Consider the following 13,820-nt stretch of genomic DNA (forward strand, 5'->3'; position numbering starts at 1 on the left):
ACTAGCTTTGGGTGGGATTTTACGGCCTCTCTCGGGCGAGACTGGAAATTCCTGCCTGAGCTCAACAGAGATTTCCTTTGCCGGACCCTCACCCACGCCGATTCCGTGGTGGGCAAGATGGTAAAGTTCGGCCATTGTGTTCCACTCCTTCACTATTCTCCAGTGTATTCCATCTGAGGGGAATTAGCATTGATTCGTGGCCGGCATGGTGGCACAGTGCTTAGCACTACTACCTCACAGTGCTAGGGACCCAAGTTCGATTCGCAGCCTCGGGTGACTGTCTGTGTGGAGTTTGCATGTTCTCCCCATGTCTGTGTGGGTTTCCTCTAGGTGCTCTGGTTTCCTCCCACAATCCAAAGATGTGCAGGTTAGGTGGATTGGCCATGCTAAATTGCTCCTTAGTGTCCAAAGATCTGTAGGTTAGTGGGATTAGCGGATTAAATATGTGGGGTCACAAGGATAGGATCTGGGTAAGATGCTCTGTTGGAAAGTTGGTGCAGACTCGATGAGCCAAATGCCCTTTTCCTGCACAGTAGGGATTCTATGATTGTATGATTGACTGTGCTGTGGTAAATTTGCTGAGAATTAACATGGAAATTAAGAAATTTAAGAATGTTAAGGAACATATTTATTGATGTTGAACAATCATATTTGTAATGAAGCAATAGAAGGTCATTTTTTCCTGTGGTTATTGAGTGAGAACTATCTGTTAGTATAATCATGATGCTGTATGAGACGAATATATTGTACTTATTAATGGGCAGAAGCAGATCATGGAAATTCCTATCATAGCCTTAGTTTACAATTAATAACATCATTTATGCTCAATTTTTCAGTAAATATTTGTCATAACCTCCGTCATTACCAAAGTAAGCAGGTCAAATGTATAAGACCATAATTTTTGTATGTTATACTACTTTAATAATTAAAACCAATAAATCATCTTGGTTTTGATTTGATGGTAGGAATTGCTCATGTTTAGACAGATGCACTTCTGATCAATTATCTACTAATATCTAGAGGATTTTCACAGAAACCTCACTGCAGTGTTAATGTAAGCCAACTTGTGACTAATAAATAAACTTTAGTTTACTTTAATATCTCACTACCTTTTCATACAATTGTGTAATGTTATTTTTCCATTTTTATTTAGTTTTATTTCAGTCCAAAGATGTGTGGGTTAGGTGGATTCGCCATGCTAAATTGTCCCCTAGTGTCGGGGGATTAGTAGGATAAATACCTGGGGTTACAGGGTAAGGGCCTGGGTGGGATTGTTATCAGTGCAGGCTTGATGAGCCCAATGGCCTGTTTCTGAACTGTAGGGATTCTATGATTCACACATGATAAAATTATACCATAATGGCCAAAAGTTGGAGGTGGCTACCTGAAGAGCAGGATTTTATCTTTTGCCAGGGTTTTCACTTAGAGCACGTTAAGTGGCTCAGGATGAAACTTTTGCCCCTTTTTGGGAAGAAAGTCCCAGCTCCAAGAGCTGACAGCAAATCAGATGGGCAGGAACTCTCTGGTCCATTGGGAGGGGTGGCCATTGCTGGAACTACACCCAGTTATCGGTGAAGATCATCACTGGAACCGATGGAGAGGTAGGTTAGTGGGGTTGGGGTGTTGGTGCTGTGATGGGGTTTATCCACACTAGAAGGCTCTTGCAAAGAGGATGGGGACTGGTCTGCAAGGGGAGTGGGAATAACTAGGGGTGGGGGAGGGGCAGACCTTGTATGGGGCTTGTGAAGGAGGAACACCCTTTTCCTGGCAATAACCAGAGAGGAGAGAGACCTGGCGGATTTTCAGCCTGGCTCTCTCCTCCACTTGCCACGGGAAAACCTGTAGTGGGCAGGGAGAGGTCTTTCAATGGCAATTAATTGGCCGCTTAAAGGCCTCACTTGGATGGGTGTAAAATTGTGGAGTGGGAGGGGCGGCAGGTATGCACCTGTAAAGGCACCCATAGCATTATGCCAACTTTTACACTAATCACAGCCACTTAGCAACCCACCCCGGGGGCATGTAGGTCCCAACATGTTTTATGTTGGGACCGACATTGAGAATAAAGATGTCTAAAAATTGTCCCAAATTTTTGTGGCAAGTAAACATTGGCCACAGTCTAATTATGGATTTTGTACTGGAATTTATGGCTATTAGAAATTTAAAATGGCTTGGTATCTGCTGCACAGGGATCTGGGAACCAACTGTATTGCCGGTATTTTACGATCTCGCCCACCCGAGGCTCGTAAGATCCTGCCCAAGGCCAACGGAGAATGCCGTTCTGCGAGCCTCGCCCGCCCTGATTCTGGAGCTAGCGTGTCAATAAAATTCCAGCAATATCTCCTCAGCCAAGCAGATTGCAGAACCCTTGGTGAGATTTTGAATCAGGAAGTACGAGTTAAAGTAGTTCTTTCAAGATCGAACCATTTACAGAAAATGAAATACTGAGGGGGGAAGAATGGCATGAAGATGCATTAAAGAGACAGAAAGGAAAAAGTTCCCCGAACATTGGAATTTAGTCTAAACCCCGCCGGAATGAAGTACTCCTGGCGGGTGGGAGATTCAATCGGGACTGGTAAGTTCCCGACAATTACATTTAAAATATATTTAAAACATATTAAAAAAAGATTCAAATGGCTTACCTGCCTTCCCGCCGGTTTCCAGTGTGGTCTGACCGGCGACTGTTCTCCGGCTCTGGGAGATGCGCATGCATTCCCGGCGCATCCGCAAATCCTGGAACAAGGTCGGCGACACGCATCTCCCACCCTGACCCACCAGAAAAGTTGCAGGTCTGGATGGGAGATTTGCCCCCCCTTGTTACAGAATTATGGGAAAAGTCATATCTGAGTAGCAGCATATTAAATATGTCTCACCTTTGTGATGAATTCATCATTAGTAAATATTTGTACTCTTTTAAGATCCAAATTAATAATACATTGAGAGTGTAACAGGATTTATGAGTGAGGAAGATCAAATTTTGTCCATCATCTTGAACATTTTACAGATATTACACACACACACACACACGGTGGCACAGTGGTTAGCACTGCTGCCTCACAGTGCCAGGGACCTGGGTTCAATTCCTGGCTCGGGTTACTGCCTGTGTGAAGTCTGCACATTCTCCTCGAGTCTGCATGGGTTTCCTCCCACAGTCCGAAAAACGTGCTGATTTAGGTGCATTGGCCATGCTAAGTTATCCCTCAGTTTACCCGAACAGTTGCCGGAGTGTGGCAACTCGGTGATTTTCACAGCAACTTCATTGCAGCGTTAATGTAAGCCTACTTGTGACACTAATAAATAAACTTATTCTCACACAGGGTGCTTGCATTTTTGTGTCCAATACTGGTTAAACTGTTACTACAAAACCTGTTGATTTTTTTTAAAGAAGGGAAATATATTGAGGTCATTTACAGCACCGGCCAGCGATGAATGGGATTGCCGAGCACCCTGTGTGAGAATAACTGGAAAGGGGACAAGGATTTACATGTGAAGTGGGAGGATTGCAGAGGCAGCATCTCCAGGTTGGGGAGAGAGAGGGAGGCACTGGGAGGGAGGCAGGGAGCTCTGAAAAGGGTGAATGAAGTTTGGATTGCAGAGGGATATATGTGTGCGTGTGTGAAAGTTTCATATGACCGTGCTGGCAGCGTGCACGATGTGGGTGTGCCCGCTGCTCTGCCGTGCACGAGAAGGGGGGAGGCGCGTGCACAATGCGCGTGCACGCCGGGGCACGCCTTGTCTTTGTTGGGCTTTGCTTTGTTCCTCTTGGAAGTGAGAGGCGCTTCCTCGGGCACACCTTACCCAGCCCAGGCAGGGGCAGCCCCCCCTGTGTGGGTGGGAGGCTTTGAGTGCCCCCTCCCCAGTGGGAGCGAGGGCAGGGAAGATGCCAGGGAGCTAATTCCTGATGTGTGTGTGTGTGTGTGAAGAAACAAGAAGAGAAGCCAACCCCTCCCACCAGTCTAAAAAAAAATGATTTGGAAATAAAGCTGGAGTGTTCTTGCTGATTGGTTTCGAGACATCACATGGGTAGGTTTCTATAAGGGATTGAAATTGACAAATTTGGTTACTTCCAGCATCTGGAAATGTGACAGCTGCTCCTGGTGTGACTCCTGCTTTCAAAATATCCACCTAGACAGGAGGAGGGGGAAAGAAAAATAACAATTAAAGAGGCAGATGCATTTATTTTAACAACTGTTCGCTTTCTTAGGCGATGCCTGCTGCTGCCTCTCCCTCCCAGCTGAGGTTGTGCTGAAGCCTCTGGAAGTTATGGCATTGAGACTGAAGACTTGCCCTGGCGTCGCCCACATTTGAGAGGAGGCTGCCTGGCATCGCTCCTGCCCTCCCTCCTTCCCTCGCTGCCTTTTGCCTCCGATGCACCCCCCTGCCCGCAGCCAGGACCAGGAGGACTCACCAACCCCCTCGCCGCGTCTGTGATGCGTCTCCCTCCCGCCGCTGATCTCAGGTGGGATTTTAACGTCTGGTTTACTTTTCCAGAATGGCTCGCTTCGGAGACGACGTGTCAGCTCGCTATGGAGGCGCGGGTCCCGCCGGCGGAGGCAGAGGGGCGAGCCGCCACGGTGGCCCCCAGGCTGCCCAGAAAGGCATGTATGGCTCCAAGTCGATGGCTCAGAGAGCCCGGACCATGGCTCTCTACAACCCCATCCCCGTCCGGCAGAACTGCTTCACAGTCAACAGATCACTTTTTATATTTAGTGAGGACAATATCATACGCAAATATGCCAAAAGAATAACCGAGTGGCCATATCCTTTTATATATATATATATGATATATGAATGGGAAAAAAAAGACATCCAGGGGTTGGGTTGGGGAGGATGCAGAATGACAGAGGTGGAAAATTCCCCCCTATTGCCTGGGCGTGTGTATGGGCAGCTTGGACCGGTGTGAGTGCTCTCTGCTGAGAGTCTCAGAGGGGGTAGTTGTTTGTTATTTCTATACAATCCCAGTCCCTATTGATTCTATGTAAGAGCAGTAAGTCTCGTCCACAGACACACGCTGTCTGATGCACGGGCTGTGTGATAGATATGTATTTATCTCCTCCAGTCTGCCTCCCCCCCCCCCCCCCCGCCCAAGACCATTTACAGGAATTAACCAATTCCTTAGCAATGGTCAATAGATGCCCTCCTCCCCCTTTTAAAATCCATATTAGATAACTAATATGGATATTATTGGTGAATGGACCGCCCCAGTGATTTTGTGCATTGCCAGTGATGCGAAGGAAGCACTCGCACCGAATGTATTGCTAACTTGTGCAGCGTAAAGGGGAAGCATTTTAAAAAGAAAAGTCCTTGTATTCGTGCCAAGGGTCGGTTTCCCCAAAGAAAGAAACACTCCCCCCCCCCCCCTTTACATGGGAGATCACAGCAGCAATGCAAGGCGTTTTTCGCTCTCTGTTGAGAAAGTTGCTGAATCTGTGTGTGTGTTAAATATGCTGGGAAATAGTATCGAGGCGGAGGGCGCTGTTCGCTGTGAAATGCCGCTGTCCAGGGTGCTGAAATGCGCCCACGTCTCCACGCAGACAGCGACCCGGTTGAAGAGGGCGAAACCCAGGCTGTGGGGAGGCGGCGGAGGGAATCATCTGCTCTCCAGGAGGGACGCACCTTATTTTTTTTTAATTAGGGTCGCAAATAGGCTTACATTAACACTGTCATGAAGTTACTGTGACAATTCCCTAGTCGCCACTCCTGTTCAGGTACACTGAGGGAAAATTTGGCATGGCCAGTGACACCTAACCCGCACACCTTTCGGACTGTGGGAGGAAACCGGAGCACCCGGAGGAAACCCACACAGACATGGGGAGAACGTGCAGACTCCGCACAGTCACCCAAGCCGGGAATCGAACCCGAGTCCCTGGCACTGTGAGGCAGCAGTGCCGTGTGCGTGTGTGTGTGTGTGAGAGAGAAAGGCTTTCTAGTATTTCTGGGTATACACAAAGCGACCAGACTTTGTCAATCTTACTGCTTAAGGTTTGTCCCCAACACTGGCAAATAATTTATAGAGCGGAAGGCAAGTTTCTTGACTTAATGGTGTGGGTGCCTTTTTTTCCCCTTGGGATATGTCGTCTGCTGGGACAGGTGCTGTTGTCACTTCCACTGTCCCCAAACTTCAGCTCAACCGGTGTTTGTCCCATCAGCCAATTGGTGGCACAGTGGTTAGCACTGCTGCCTCACAGCGCCAGGGATCTGGGTTCGATTCCCGGGCTTGGGTCACTGTCTGTGTGGAGTCTGCACGTTCTCCCCGTGTCTGCATGGGTTTCCTCCGGGTGCTCTGGTTTTCTCCCACAGTCTGAAAGACATGCTGGTTAGGTGCATTGGTCATGCTAAATTCTCCCTCAGTGTACTCGAACAAGCACCGGAGTGTGGCGACTAGGGGATTTTCACAGTAACTTAATTGCAGTGTGAATGTAAGCCTACTTGCGACATGCGAAAGCGGCACGGTAGCACAGTGGTTAGCACTTCTGCTTCACAGCTCCAGGGACTTGGGTTTGATTCCCGGCTTGGGTCACTGCCTGTGTGGAATTTGCACATTCTCCTCGTGTCTGCGTGGGTTTCCTCCGGGTGCTCTGGTTTCCTCCCACAGTCCAAAGATGTGTGGGTTAGGTTGATTGGCCATGTTAAAATTGCCCCTTAGTGTCCTGAGATGCGTAGGTTAGAGGGATTAGCGGGTAAATATGTAGGGATATGGGGGTAGGGCCTGGGTGGGATTGTGGTCGGTGCAGACTCGATGGGCCAAATGGCCTCTTTCTGCACTGTAGGGTTTCTATGATCTATGATTAATAAATAAATTTAAAAATATCCACATCACTAAAGATTGCCTCTTTTCAACTTCACATCCTCTGTGTTGGGGGAGAGGGTGTGAATAATATTGTCGGGACTGTTCTGGAATTCAGTATGTTAACTCTGAAGATGTCTACATCCTTTTTGGCTGAGACTGGGTGGCACAGTGGTCTGGGTGGCACAGTGGTTAGCACTGCTGCTTCAAATGCCAGAGACCAGGATTCAATTCCAGCCTTGGGTCACTGTCTGCGTCAAGTTTGCATGTTCTCCCTGTGGTTGCATGGGTTTCCTCTGGGTGTTCTGGTTTCCTCCCACAGTCTAAAGATGTGCAGGTTAGATGGATTAGCCATGCTAAATTGCCCCTTAGTGTCCCAAGATGTGTAGGTTAAGGGGATTAGCAGGGTAAATACGTGGGGCTATGGGATAAGCCTGGTAAGAGTCAGTGCAGACTCAATGGGCTGAATAGCCTCCTTCAGCACTGTAGGGATTCTATGATTCTATGATTACCGAACGGTGCCAAACAATTACAAGTTTGAACCAAATTATCTTTTATTCCAAAGTGTTTTTTTATAAGCCAAAAGCAGAAACAAAGTGAGCATAATTATGAAAGCGAATTTCCTTAACCTTGCTTACTCCATTTGAATACATGATACTAGCGACCATTATTGCAAACTGCATCGTCTTAGCTTTGGAGCAACACCTTCCTGATGGAGATAAAACGCCCATGTCTGAGAGATTGGTGAGTACCTTTGTGTTGGTCATGTTTTTCAGGCACTGTGCTTTTCAGCCGCTTCTAAGCACTCTCTACTCTCTAAGAGAGCTACAGATTGGGTCATTTACATCAACATTGCTGCAATAGTTCTAATACCTTCAATAAGTTTAGAGTTATCCTGGATTATGCAGAAACAGACTATTTGGCCCAACTGGGCCTGTCCTTGTTTATGAGCCATGCAATGCTCGTCCATTCTATCAGCAAAAGGACAATTATCATATTATCCTGTTGTTAAACAAGAACGTGCCCAGTTGTGGTTCTAAAAGCTGGGGGGGGGGGGGGGGGGGGTGGCGGCGGCGGCGAGGGTGGGGGGCGGGGTGAGGGGGGTGAGTGGGGGGCGGTGTTGGTGGGACTTATTCCCAGTTATAGAAGAAGATCGAAAGAATGTGAAACTTAGCTTTTGTATCCATTTAAGTAAAAGGAGGAAAATTCAGAACACCACTTCAAATGTAAGGACAAACATGTTCAGCAGGCAGCAGAGGATAACCATTTACAAGCAACACAGCAAATACACCTTAAACAACACAAACATTCATAAGTTGGAATAAATAGCAACAGTATGAAAATAATGAAGTGGACTGTGAACGCAGAAAAGAAGCTACTTTCCTCGTGTAACGCGTGGGGAAGATCTTTTTTCCCCTGGGCTATCCACAGTTTTGTAGCAATGTTTTAAACAGTTTCTTTATGGAAAACACAATCATTTGTAAATGACAAATAATAGCAAAATGGTTACCTGTTGAAAATAAAGAATTGATACCTTGATCCCACATGGAAAAAATCCTAAACTGGCTTTTAAAATGTCCTAGTTGGTTATAGTGAGTGTCCAGACCCCACTTTTGATGTTGTTCTCAAATAAGCCCCACTTCTGCATTGTCAATTTGAGGATTGTTACCACTACGTTACTGTCAGCAATGCGATGTTGAAAACTGTTCCACACAATGAGATCAAACCACGCTCTCTCCCTGTGGCACATTAATCACTGAGACACATATTGTGCTTTAATTAGGCAATAAAGAATGAGAAGGCACCCATTTGTTTTTTTCTCTGGCTCTTGTCATGTTTTAATGTTGATCAAGGTAAAACTAAACGCTGGAAAGGTGAAGGTCAACTACAGTTCATATAAATGCAACTGTTTGATTTAATTATTGCCAGTATTTGTGATTTTTCATCACATGAAGTTGACAGAAATTAAAAATGTGCCCGAGACACATTTTATTCAAGGGTTTCATAGTTGTTCCGAACCAATCAAAATATCCTTCTGTCCCTTCACTATAATCTAATTCATTCACTAAAACACAAATTGCAAGTGAAGTATCATTTTCTTTTACATTGGTTAATCAATTTAGTAATCAACCTCTAACACCAATGATTTCTTAAAAATCTTACACTCTCCACTGACTCATTTGATGAAGACGATGTACAACTGGACAGTTCCATCCATAAAGTATCAAATTTAATCCTCAGCCCATGCTCCACTTGTTCAATTCATTGGTGACAACAGTGCCACAATTAACTTTTGGTGTTCTTGGTTCAAGTGGGAAGACCACTCAGGATTCCTGCTCCTAATTTTTAACTACTCGCATCTGCTGGAAAGAGCACATAGGTGGACATTGAAGATGAAAACATGGTTCACCTTAGTGTTGCCCCAATTGAATTCTCTATATTAGAATCATAGAATTCCTACAGTGCAGAAGGAGGCCATTTGGTCCATCAGCCCTGCACCAACAACAATCCCACCCATAAATATCTCCCACTTTCTATGCCTTTTAGCTTTGACAAAGGGTCATCTGGACTTGAAACATCAGCTCTTTCCTCTCCTTACAGATGCTGTCAGATCTGTTGAGATTTTCCAGCATTTTTCTCTTTTGGTTTCAGATTCCAGCATCTGCAATAATGAGCTTTTTTCCACCCAGGCCTATGCCTGCAACCCTACGCATTGCCTTGCTAATCCCCCTGACATTAAGGGGCAATTTAGGCTGGCCAATCCACCTAACCTGTACATCTTTGGCATGTGGGAGGAAACTGCAGCACCCAGAGGAGACGCACACTGACAGGGGGAGAACGTGCAAACTCAACACAGATGGTCACCCAAGGCCAACAGTGCTAACCACCATGCCACCGTGCCGTCCTCCATATATATCACAGAACACTTTCTGATGCAAATAAAATAATTACTTTATATTACTCTGCCCATGTTTTAAAATTTAGAGATGAGGACATTGTTGTATAGGTCACCATTTATTATCCAACTATAATGATTGCCCATGAGAAAGTGATGGTGAGCTGTGATAGACAATTGTGTTAGTTCAAATTCTATCATGAAGAGTAGACATCTGGCTGATGTACCAACTTGTGGAGGTACATTCCAGCAAGAATCAATGACATCAGGGAAAGAAATAGAAAGGAGGAAGGCCTGGTGTGAAATTATTTTGCACACTTTACAAATCTTTTGCACACTCAGCAACAAAGATATCAGAATATTTCTATTTTATAGCCAGTATAAATTGGAGGAGTTAGGGCGTAAGCTTGTCCAATTGTAACAATTCCTGATGAATGCTGCCTCAAGCAATAACCATGTTAACTGGATTATAAAATATGCAAAATTTGTTTTTTTAAATCTTTGCCTAATTGAAATCTGTCAACCAATCTATATTCCCTTGACATACTGTTCTACACAAGTGGGTGGACTCACCACCATATACTGTGGTTTAAACAGAGCACAGCAAATGGCTTATTGATTAATTTTTCATAGCAGAGGCACAACTAGTACTAGCCAGATGAATTAACTAGAATGCGGCTTTCATTATAGAAAAATAACATACTGATTGTCCAACATGACGTTTTGAAAAGAATTGTCATTTTAACTTTGAAAGAAAGAATTTCCACGTACACTTGCACACCCACAATTACTCACTAATTGGCTATAGTAAACAAAACGTTAAAAGAGAAGTGTCAGCTACCATTTTCAGGTGCCATTTGGCTGTACTAAGTGAACTGCTAAATTATTATCCACAACAAAAACAGAAAATGCTGGAGAAACTCAGCAGGTCTGACAGCATCTGTGGAGAGAGAACAGAGCCAATGTTTGAGGCGGGTCCCCAAACTATAAAATCCCGCCCGAGGTCAACGGACCTTTCCATGTTCCGCCCCTCGCCCGCTCCGATTCCCTTGGTCGGTGGAATGATAAAATTTTAGCATTCGAGTCTGAATGACCCTTTGTTAGAGCAGTATTTTGCTTTTAAGTTGTTATTCATATTTAGTATTTCAAGAAGAAGGTATCACAAGATAAATCGTGCACTTGCCTATTTCTGCTTGTTCACATATTACAAAAACAAAATGAATTAGTGAAGTCGTTGTGCAAAACTTGGTTTATGGATTTGCAATTCCTAGTTGGGTAAAGTGTTTCTGGATTAGAGTCATAGAGGTTTACAGCATGGAAACAGGCCCTTCGGCCCAACTTAGGGCGGCACGGTAGCACAGTGGTTAGCACTGCTGCTTCACAGCACCAGGGTCCCGGGTTCGATTCCTGGCTCGGGTCACTGTCTGTGTGGAGTTTGCACATTCTCCTCGTGTCTGCGCGGGTTTCCTCCGGGTGCTCCGGTTTCCTCCCACAGTCCAAAGATGTGCGGGTTAGGTTGATTGGCCAGGTTTAAAAAATTGCCCCTTAGAGTCCTGGGATGCATAGGTTAGAGGGATTAGCGGGTAAAATATGTGGGGGTAGGGCCTGGGTGGGATTGTGGTCAGTGCAGACTCGATGGGCCGAATGGCCTCCTTCTGCACTGTAGGGTTTCTATGATTTCTATGATCTATGATTGTCCATGCCACCCCTTTCTTTAACCCCTAAGCTAGTCCCAATTGCCTGCATTTGGCCCATATCCTTCTATACCCATCTTATCCATGTAATTGTCTAAATGCTTTTCAAAAGACAAAACTGTACCCGCCTCTGCTATTGCCTCTGGCAGCTCGTTCCAGACACTCATCCCCCTTTATGTGAAAAAATTGTCCCTCTGGACCCTTTTGTATCTCTCCCCTCTCATCTTAAACCTATGCCCTCTAGTTTTAGACTCCCCTACCTTTGGGAAAAGATGTTGACTATCTACCTCATCTATGCCCCTCATTATTTTATAGGCCGCGATAAGATCACCCCTAAGCCTCCTACGCTTCAGAGAAAAAAGTCCCAGTCTATCCAGCCTCTCCTTATAACTCAAACCATCAGGTCCCAATAGCATCCGAGTTTGAAGAAGTATTTCCTTTGGTTTGTAAAGTTTAATTAAGGAGTCTTCACTTGCTAGTGAAATCTGCCTCAGACTTGTACTCTTGACGAAAGGCCTACAGTTGGTTTGTGTCCATGGCTAGTTAGTGGGTAGCATTTTGCCATAACCCAGCAGTGCCAACCCCTTCTCACTCACTCTGCCCTGGCGATGCTTCACTGCATGGCCTGAATCAGCAGCCAGGCTGAATTAGAGAATGTTATGTGCCTTCATCCCCACATATGATTGCACTGCAGGTTAGGTGGATTGGCCATGCTAAATTGACTCTTAGGCCAGAATTTTACCAGCATGCCCGCCCGAGGCTTGTAAGATCGCACCTGATGCCAATGCAGATTGTCGTTCTGCGAGCCTCGCTGGGGCGGGTGTGCCGATAAAATCAGGGCCTCAGTGTCCCAAAATGTGTAGGTTTGAGGGATTAGTGGGGTTCCGGGGATAGGGCCTGGGAGCGATGCTTTGTTGGAGAGTCAGTGCAGACTCGATGGGTTGAATGGCCTCCTTCTGCACTATGAATTCTATGAGTCTATGTAATTTCAATACTGGCTGGAATTATTAGCAGTATTATATGGCTCTGTTTTTATCAAGGCAATGGCTTTTTGAATTACAAAACACTAATGCTGAAGAGATTTTTAACAACTGCACGGCAAAAATGTATGCAATGTCTTGTGGCAGGTTTTACAAATAGTAATTGGCAATGCCGTGCTGTTTGCAGTGGGGGGCGGTGGGGGGGGGGGGGGGGGGGGTGAAAGCAGGGGGACACCCTACTAAAAATCTACATTCTTAAACCAGGATTGTGTTCTTCAATTAATAGGATCTGCGAAGCACCTTGAAAAAATATCTGCATTTCAATATTAAAATTATAATTCCTTGCAGTGAGTACCAGCTGATGAATAATTCATGACCTCCCAATTTTCTTGCAAGCAGACCAGAGCATGGTGTGGTTGAAAACTAATCATCAGTAAGGACTATAACACCCGAGCTGCACTTCGAGTTTTGGCCACAAAGAAGCGATGATACTGGTGCAAACTTTAAACACTGTTCCAGGGACAAATAAAGTGATCGTCAATTTGTTAAGCAAAGTACCATGGAATGCTGGAAATCTGAAATAAAAGCAAAAAAAATGCTGGAAACTCTCAAACATCAGATCATCAACCTGAAACATTAAGTGTGTTTTTCTTTCCCGGTTTCTGCCTGACCAGCATTTTCTGTTTTTACTTTGAGTGAAATGTACCTTGTAAAGCTGCAACACTCCATAATTATATATTTTCAGCTCAGGATGTTACGTTCGACATACATTACATTTGAAGTGTGACCTTTCTTTTTAGAAATATCTGTCTTCAATCTGAAATATTCTTGTAGCCTGTAACATGGTTCAGGCTCCTTAAGGGAAGTTAATTAATTCTGCTGGAAGTAGTTCCGAACCTGTTCCTGCTAATCCCTGTATATGAAGCTATGAATGAAAAGCAGAGATCAACATGATGCCTTCAGTGATGGATTACATTACGGGTGCATTGGCACTGCAAGTTTAGTGTAATTGCAAGTCAACTTTGGCTTTGGACTGATGCAAATGTTGAGGAGTATAAATCGTGTATTCAAGCCTGGCTTGACTGCTTCCCAGGGAGTCTCATGCCTCTTTGCTGTGATGTCCTGACTCTGGATTCAGGTGGCATTTTATCATTAACTGCAGGGAAGGTGCCAAGACACTGGGCATGTAATGTAAAGACATTTTTAAGATGTAACCATTTGTGGCCATTGCAACATATAAATAATCTGTGGGGGTCATGTTCATTGGAGAAAAATTCTGACATAAGAACATAAGAACTAGGAGCAGGAGTAGGCCATCTGGCCCCTCGAGCCTGCTCCGCCATTCAATAAGATCATGGCTGATCTTTTTGTGGACTCAGCTCCACTTACCCGTCCGCTCACCATAACCCTTAACCCCTTTACTGTTCAAACATTTATCTATCCTTGCCTTAAAAACATTCAATGAG

General features: G+C 45.1%; 1 protein-coding gene across 1 annotated transcript in view; it reads left to right on the forward strand.

Moving 5' to 3' along the window:
* The first annotated feature begins 4,489 nt into the window (after positions 1-4,489).
* cacna1ba (calcium channel, voltage-dependent, N type, alpha 1B subunit, a) overlaps positions 4,490-13,820 on the forward strand; it is a 664,407-nt gene continuing 655,076 nt past the window's right edge. Inside the window, exons 1-2 of the mRNA XM_078227596.1 lie at positions 4,490-4,755; positions 7,423-7,528. Coding sequence (XP_078083722.1) covers positions 4,490-4,755; positions 7,423-7,528 — 372 coding nt within the window. The remainder of the gene's footprint in view (positions 4,756-7,422; positions 7,529-13,820) is intronic.

The sequence above is a fragment of the Mustelus asterias genome, chromosome 13 (assembly GCF_964213995.1).
Source record: "Mustelus asterias chromosome 13, sMusAst1.hap1.1, whole genome shotgun sequence".
NCBI classification, from domain to species: Eukaryota; Metazoa; Chordata; class Chondrichthyes; order Carcharhiniformes; family Triakidae; genus Mustelus; species Mustelus asterias.